The 8,620-nt window shown below is 36.6% G+C and overlaps 1 protein-coding gene across 1 annotated transcript; it reads right to left on the bottom strand.

The window, feature by feature from the left end:
• Positions 1–6,287: 6,287 nt before the first annotated feature.
• LOC114032030 (olfactory receptor 51L1-like) lies at positions 6,288–7,229 on the bottom strand. Its single transcript, XM_027847235.1, has one exon. It carries the CDS (start codon positions 7,227–7,229, stop codon positions 6,288–6,290), a length of 942 nt encoding a protein of 313 aa, XP_027703036.1.
• Between the last annotated feature and the right edge of the window lie 1,391 nt (positions 7,230–8,620).

Genomic DNA, 8,620 nt, shown 5'->3' with positions numbered 1-8,620 from the left:
GGAGGTGTTTTAGATCAGGAGCTTTGAAGCTTTTATTTTGTCAAGTACCCATTTCCTTGTCTGGTCTAAGTCAATGAATGCCTTCTCAGAATGTTTGTTACCCAACATTCATGCTTAAAGGAAATGCTAAATTTCAATTAGACATGTGTGAAAATAAGAATGTAATCCCTCCCCATATAAGTTCATGTATCCCCTGAAATCTATCCATGAATTCCTTTGGGATACCTGAAACCCAGGTTAAGAGAACCTGGATTATATGCTATTTCAAGATAAGAACAACAAAGGGAAATGTGCCTGGAGAATATAATTTCCCATACCCTATATCAAGGAACTCTGTTCTTCCATGCATTATAAATAACATCTCTGTAAAGAAATGATGTTGAAATATTAAATATTTCTTTATTATTATTGAAATATTAAAGGTTTCTTTGTATCCCTAGAATTTAACACAGTGCCTGGAACCCTTAACGAATGTTTATGACTGACTGACCCTGGGCAAGTCATTTAACTTCTGTCTGTCCCAATTTCCTCATCTCTGAAAGTGGTGATGATAATAATAGCACCACAGTATCACAGCTGAATGAAGATGGGATATGATTATCATGATGCCCTGTCTTGAACTGGTTCTTTGCTTAATACAAACATTATTTTGTACTTTTCACCTCTAGAAGAATTTTATGACTATTCTTCATGTTTCTTTCCATATGACTTTCCTATTACATATCCATCCCCCCAAATTAGGTTCATTTTCTTTACCTTATTCCTAGTTATCTGAATTGGTTTTCTTGGTGAAATTTAATTCAGTCTCTCCATTTACTCCTTTTTTTTCTTTTTTTTGGACCATGTGTATTCATCACCTTGTCCTCAATGCCAGTCATACTCTCTCCCTCCAATGTTATATTTGGATGCTGATGTCTGGTATATCTTAGCACTTAATCCTTAAGTTATCATTTATAGGACAGAGTTCAGACACAGAGGCTCAGCCATGAAAGTGGCTTTGAAAATTCATTGTTTGCATGTCATTGCCTCTGATCAGATTAACTAGTTCACCACCCAAGAAAGAGGGAGTAGGAGTAAAGTTATAGTAGAGAGTTGTCTTCTTAGGAAGAGATCACACACCCATCTCCTTACATGAGACATGGTTTATCACACATCACCAGGAAGTTTTTTTTTCCTGATATTTGACTTAAATCCTTCCTGAGGAAAAGACCATTCTTTTCATATTCCATTTTCAGTGGAAATAGAGAAGAGTAAATCTTGATTTTTACTTTACATGATCCCTTAGAGTCATTCTGCCTCTCTTTGTCCTTGACCACCCCTCTATTCCAGGCTCTCATTATGTCAACTTGGATTATTTCAGCAGCCTTCTAATTCATTTTGCTAGTTCCATTTTGCCAACATTCACACCAGCTTCTAATCCATCCTACAAATGTTGCCAGATCAATCTTTTCTTGGAAAAATCTAGTGAGAGGGAATCAATCTACTGCCTCCTGTAGTAGTCCATTCCACTTATGAAATATCTAATTGTTCGGGATTTTTTTATTTCTTTTTCTTGAACCAAAATGTTCCTGCAACTTCCATCCTTTTACTGTTCTGCCTTCTGGAGCCAAGCAGGAAAAAAAAAGTCTAATTTCTCTTCAAAATTACAATGCTGCAGATGCTTGAAAATAATGGTTGAGGTATCTATTGCACTCCCAATATTTTTTTTCTTATAGGAAAACATTAATTCTCCACTGATATTTGTCCTGGCATCCATCTTTTGTATGTTTTTTAAGTTGTCATACGAATTATCTTGTAAACATGTTGATCTCATTAGATAACTTCCTTTTTGAATTTTTCATCAATAATTTTTAAAATTTTTTTAATGAACAAACTGCCACTCCAAATAATAGAGTATCACACAATTTTCATATTCTAATGTAATCTAATTTGTGTATATGTATATATGTATTGTGTGTATGAATGTATATATGTGTATATGTATATGTGCAGACATTTATACTTATATGTGTTATTTTATGTGTGCATGGGTGTATATATATGTGTATATATATGTATATTTGTCTACTTATATCTTTATCTATATACATATGCAAATATATTTGCTTGCTTGCTCATTTATTCATATATTCACTTATTTATTTATCTAATCATTTAGTTATTTACTTATCTATTAATTTATTTGCTTATTTATTTATTCATTCAGTCATCTATTTACTCATTGTTTGTTTGTTTATTTGTTTGTGTGCATACACATATCCAGCTGAGATCTCAGGAGCAAGGAGTTGAAGATGTTGTGATTCCTTAGCTCTGCTTCTCAAGTTCAGTCTCCACCAACTTAATGGTCAGTACAGGGATCTATGATCCTGTATCAAGTTATGAAGGTAGCAGCTCCTTAATTGACTAATAGAGATTACTTCACCAGCAAAATGACTTGTGAAGACAGCAGTATCAAAATCATTCAATTAATATTTATTCATTAAGCATCTACTATTTGCTAAGCACTGTGTTAAGCCCTGCAGATACAAAAAGAGAAAAAAACAAAACAAAGCAACAACAAAAAGTCTCTTCCCTCAAAGAATTTGCAATCTAATGGGAAAGACAACATGCAACCATTCGAGGAGTTTGGGGAGAACTAGCACGTCTGATGTGAGGGCTTGCTGAGCCCTTTCCAGGTCTGCTCATCCACTTTTGGTGTCCACCTGCCACTCAACTCTCACTTGCAGTTCCAAGAAGCTGTAGCATGTGTAGTGGCCACACTCTGGTAGAACTGTCTTGGCAGACTGCCTAAACCAGCTTGAGGATCACTGACAGGCCTCATACTTGTCAGTGAGTTAAGGGGGTGTCTACTTCAAACAGGCAAAGACTTTCCCTAGCAGAATGGGCCAATAAGAATAATTTGTTCCAATGGCCACAAAGGCAGCTGAAACAGGCACCATGGAGCACTTAAAGCTTCATCAAATATTGAAGATGCCAAGGTCATTCCCTGCATCCTGGGCCATGTCCAGTCATCTTGACTTTTGTCTTTTCTCTGGACTTCCATGACTGTGGAAGATAGAGTGAGGCTGACAATTTTGTGCAATTGTGCATCACTTAAATCCAATTCATGAGCTAGTCAAGATGTTACCCTGTGATGAAATTGGTACTCTTTGGAAAACAAAGGTTGGGACAACTAGGTTGCATAGTGAATAGAGTGCAGGACCTGGAGTCAGGAAGACCTGAGTTCAAATCCAGCCTCAGACACTCACTAGCTGTGTGACCCTGAGCAAGTTAACCCTGATTGCCTCTAAAGAAAGAAAGAAAGGAAGGAAGGAAGGAAGGAAGGAAGGAAGGAAGGAAGGAAAGAAGGAAGGAAGAAAAACAAAGGATAAACAACAATCTTGAATAATTCATTTAATCTCTCTGGGTCTCTTTCTACATCTAGAAATTGAGGGCCTTGAATAGATGAGCTATAGTATATCTTTTAGTTCTAAATGTATGATACTCTTAAATTTGATTGCTTCTGGTGTTGGCTTTTGGATATCCCCTTAGACTGTGGTTATCATTTTGGTTTCTCTTCATCAATCTTTGTGGCCATGAGATCTATAGTTTCCAAAGATTAGTAAACTAAGAGAATTTTCTTTAAAAAATATTTCCCCTGAAAATTTCAATAATTCCACAACTGATAAAATCACAAAATTAAATCAGAGATTACCTAATTGTATCTTTCCCTGAACAAGGTTCTCTTTTGTAATGTACCTGACAAGTGATCAGCTGGAATTGACAAGAAGACCTTCAATGAAAGGCTTCACAAAATATGATATAGGGGTATTAAATAATATTTTCTACTAAATCTACATATCCTGGTTGTCAAGTGTTTGGTTTTCATTCCAAAGTTCTATTAATATGGCTTCTCTTGAAACAAAAACTTATGATATATTTGCCTTTAATACTATGGGCAAAATTTAAATCCTTTAAAAAACTTCCTACTTGAAATCTGTTGTCCTTTTCCCATTGACTTTTTCCAAAGAGTAGACAGATATTTGACCTTATCTAACTCTTCCAATAGTCTTTTAACCAGAATCTGTATAAATCATTCCAGGGAAATAAGACTAAGAATATCTATTTACTGAAAGGAAGTAAAGAAAAGCAACATATCCTTGCATCTTGCATTCATGGGGAAAGCTTATAGGATCAATTAAGTTCTTTTGTGGGCATTCTGTGTCTTTGCTTCCCTAGGTTTCACATGCCCCCAACATTTCATTTGTATTTGAATATCCCATGAAGTTTGCATTTAAATTTCATGCTTAAATATAATTTAATTACTTGATGTTTACAAATGTTCATAGTTATTTTCTTTTAAAATCATACTTTTATTTTACATCACCCTTATTTCCAAATATATCTCTCTCTACATCCCTCATCAGTAAACCATCTCTTGTAACAAAAATTTTTCTTAAGTTAAAAAAAAAGTTCAGCTAAATGAGTCAACACAACTGTGTCTGACAGTATCTCTAGTACCCCACATTCACAATACCTCAGCAAAGAGGAAAGAAAGATGTATTTCCTGCAACATTTTTTTCCTGAGCCAAATTTGATTCTCATAATTATATAGCATCTAGTTTCAGTTTAGTTATTTTTATTTTTCTTATAGTCTCCTACATTATTCACCTAGTTCCTATTACTTCATTCTCAATGAGTTATTAAAATTTTTCCCATTCTTTGCTAAATTCTTCACATCCATTGTTGGTTACGGTAAATATTCCGTTACATCTATACACCAAAATTTGTTTAGTTATTACTCGTTTGGTAGGGCATCTATTTGTTACCAGTTATAGTACACCACAAAAAGTACTGTTAGCTGTGCATATGCTAGAAAGAGATTTGCATTTACTGTATTTTAATCTGTCTAGGCTGAAACCTTAACATTCAGCCTTTTCTCTGTGTTTTTTTTCCCCAGCACGCCCATTTCCCCTTTCCTCACTTTCTCAAGGAGTCATTTTCCTGACTTAGAGCTGAAGACTTAATTTTGTACTAATTCCCAAGCTATCTAGAAACTGCAAAGACTAATCCACTTGTGCCATGAGTAGAATTGCCATTGCTTATCTGGTTTTCTCCATCCTAAGTCTCCCCCCAAAAAAAATTACAAAATAGTTTCCTAACTTCTTTCCAGAGCTATTCCTTTTGATTTAACTCAATAAACATTTCTTTAGCCCCTACTCTCTATTTAAATCATTGTGCCCTTCTTTAGATTTTCAATGTAATGTCTCATTATTTCCTCTGACACTATCCCTTCTTGGTTCAGGCCCTCATCTCCTTGAGCCTGGGTCTGAAATAACCTGAGAGTTGAATTCCCTGTCTCAGGTCTCCACCTCTCCAGTCCATCTTTCAGCTTTCAATTTGATCTTCCTAAAGCACTGATGTGACCACATCATTCCCTTTTTAATAATAATGACTCTCTAGCCAGTGGCTTTCTATAACCTCTATAATCAAATATAAGTTCCTCTGTTTGGAATTCAAGGTATAACCTGATCTCTTCTTTGTTTCTAGTATTTTTATACCTTATTTCCCTCCCCATATTCTGCAGTCTAATGATCCTGGCCTTCTTCTTGTTCTTTGCTCAAGAAGATCCATCTCCCAACTCTGTGAATTTTTACTGGTGGTCCCTCATGCTTAAAATTCTGTCCATCTCATCTCTGTTTCCTGGATGCTATGACTTCCTTCAAGTTCCAGCTAAAAGTTCACCTTGTACAAAAAGTTCTTCCTGATCCTCATTACTATTTGTGTCTTCCCACCATCCCTTACCTCCAATTTATCCTTCAAATATCTTGTCAGTACATCATTGTTTTCCTGTTGTCTCCCCCATTACACTTGAGTTGATGGATATTATTTCTTCTTCCTTTGTATTCCTATCATTTAGCACAGCGCCTGGCATATAGTAGGGACTAACTAAATGCTTATTGACTTGCCTTGACTTGTTAACTAGAAAACAGAAAGAGACAGGTAGGGACTGAAAAGGCCAAATATATGGGAAAAGTTGCAAAGTAATTGATTTCTTATGAAACTCAATGTTACTATCAGAATATAACCTTTGTTTAAATGGAAATTGGAGTTAGGACTACAGTCATGTTACCTTTAAAGCCAGCATATATCTCAGTTTCAACTTCATACATCTACAATCAGCATAGTAAATTTATATCATTCACTATCTATGATATTGCACTTTTTCAAACGGGGGGGTGGAGATTAAATGCTATACAAAGGTGAAGCATAATTAGTGCTATTGAGGAAGGAATTTGTGGGTCCCCCTATCCCTTTTGTTTTTTTAACTTCTTAAGGATGCACAGGCGAATCTGTTTGGTCTTGACACTGTATACAATAGGGTTCATGAGTGGGGGAACAAGAAGGTAGACATTGGCCATAAGCACGTGAACTACAGGGGAGGCATTCTGCCCATAGCGACGGATCATGGACAACCCAATCATGGGTGAGTAAAAGGTGAGCACAGCACAGATATGGGAGATACAGGTGTTCAGAGCTTTAATACGCTCTGACTTAGAAGCAATGCTCAGCACTGTGGCCAGGATGAGTATATAGGACAGAAGAAGCAATATTGAGTCTAGTCCCATGGAAAAGATGACCACCATGAGGCCATAGATACTGCTAATCCTCCGATTGGATACTGTCATCTTAATGAGGTCCTGGTGCAGGCAAAAAGAATAGGAGAGGGCATTGATGGGTTGGTATTGCAGCCTTTTCAAGAGGAAGGAGGCTGGCAAGACCAAAGTCAATGCCCTTCCAGCAATAGCCAGCCCAATCCCAATAATTACCCCATTGGTGAGGATGGTTGAATAGCGCAGGGGTTCACAGATGGCCACAAAACGATCAAATGCCATGGCCAACAACACAGCAGACTCAATGATGGAGAACACATGGATGAAGTACATCTGAATCAAGCAGGCATTGAAAGGGATCTCCCGGGCATGGAACCAGAAGACACTGAGCATAGTAGGCAATGTAGTGGTAGATAAACCCAGGTCTGTCAGAGCCAACATTGACAGAAAGTAATACATGGGCTGGTGCAGTGAGGGATCTGTCCGAATGACAAAGAGGATGGTGATATTTCCTGCTATGGATATAATGTAGACCAGGCAGATGGGGATGGAGATCAAACCATACATGGCCTCCAACCCTGGGAAACCTGTTAAAAGAAACCTAGGATAGAGGGCAGAGGAATTGAAGACAGACATGATGCTCACTGGGATGGATTGCTTCCCTGGAATGAAAGAAGAACAAATATTACTAAGTCTTTACTAATTGATCCCCAGTGAGTATAGTGGACAATCGTTATCACAATTTATAACCATCATACTTTTCTTCACCATCATCATCATTAATAGCATCAAATATCTCTATATCTGTATATCTTTCTCTTTTTCTGTGTTTCTCTCTCTCTGTATGTATATGTGTGTATACACACACACACACACACACGTTATATGTACATAGTATCTAGCTATGTATCTATTTATATTTTGTTGTTGTCCAGTTGTTTTTTAGTTGTGTCCAACTCTTCATGACACCATTTAGGGTTTTCTTGGCAAAGATACTAGAGTGGTTTGCCATTTTCTTCTCTAGCTCATTTGACAGATGACAAACTGAGGCAAACAGGGTTACCCAGGGTCACACAACTAGTAACTGTCTAAGGCCAGATTTAAACTCAGGAAGATGAGTCTTTCTGACTTCCTTCTATACACTGTGCCACCTAGCTGCTATCTATCTATATGTATCTACATACATATAACTATTGGTGTACATAGTTTCTATAGATATGTAGATAGATGCATACATATATACATACATATATACATACATACATAATTACATATGTATGTACATACATACTGAGCCTCTTATGATAATGTAGCACATTGCTAGGCATTGTGCAGTATAGAAAATACAGTTACTGCCTGTAAGAAGAACTAGTTGGGGAGATAATTTTTTAATGAATGAAATGTTTTCAAGAAAATTGTCAGTTTATCCTCCTCTTCTTGTTATTGCTTTATAGAAAGGAGGAAAGAAAATGCCCTAGAAGGACATTTGTGCATGCAATAGGCAATAAAACTTGGGGCTAGACATCAGCATAAAAAATCCCCATTGCATTTTAAATCCATTATTATTGTGTTAACTGTCCACTCCCACAACCCATAGTCAGACAAGATTAGTGGGTAAACTGGAATGTTATAGGGACTGAGTACTAATCTGGGGTTAAAGTCCCTGGGTCCTGACTTGTGTACCCTTTAGTAAATCACTTCAACTTTCTGGACCTCACTTTCTCTATCAGTAAAAAGAGGAGAGTGAATTACTAGATATCCAACTACTTTCCAACTCTAATCCCTGTGATTAAATTAATTCCTGAGACTTCTACTCTCACAGTTTACTCCCTGAGAGGAAGACCAAGAGGCTTGTATGAATGGAGACCAAATATTTATGTGGAGGCAAAATCTCCTTGGTGTATATGATCTAGTACAATTTTTTTTTTCACTTTTGAAATTGACCACAATGATACTATAGTATTTTTTGTCTCACCCACTAAAATATAGTTGGTCTTGAGAAATTATCTTGGTTCAAATTCCACCTC

This window comes from Vombatus ursinus, unplaced genomic scaffold (genome assembly GCF_900497805.2).
Source record: "Vombatus ursinus unplaced genomic scaffold, bare-nosed wombat genome assembly UNPS02015397.1, whole genome shotgun sequence".
NCBI lineage: Eukaryota > Metazoa > Chordata > Mammalia > Diprotodontia > Vombatidae > Vombatus > Vombatus ursinus.
The sequence above is the reverse complement of the archived record's forward strand: the minus strand, read 5'-3'. Positions and strand labels throughout refer to the sequence as shown.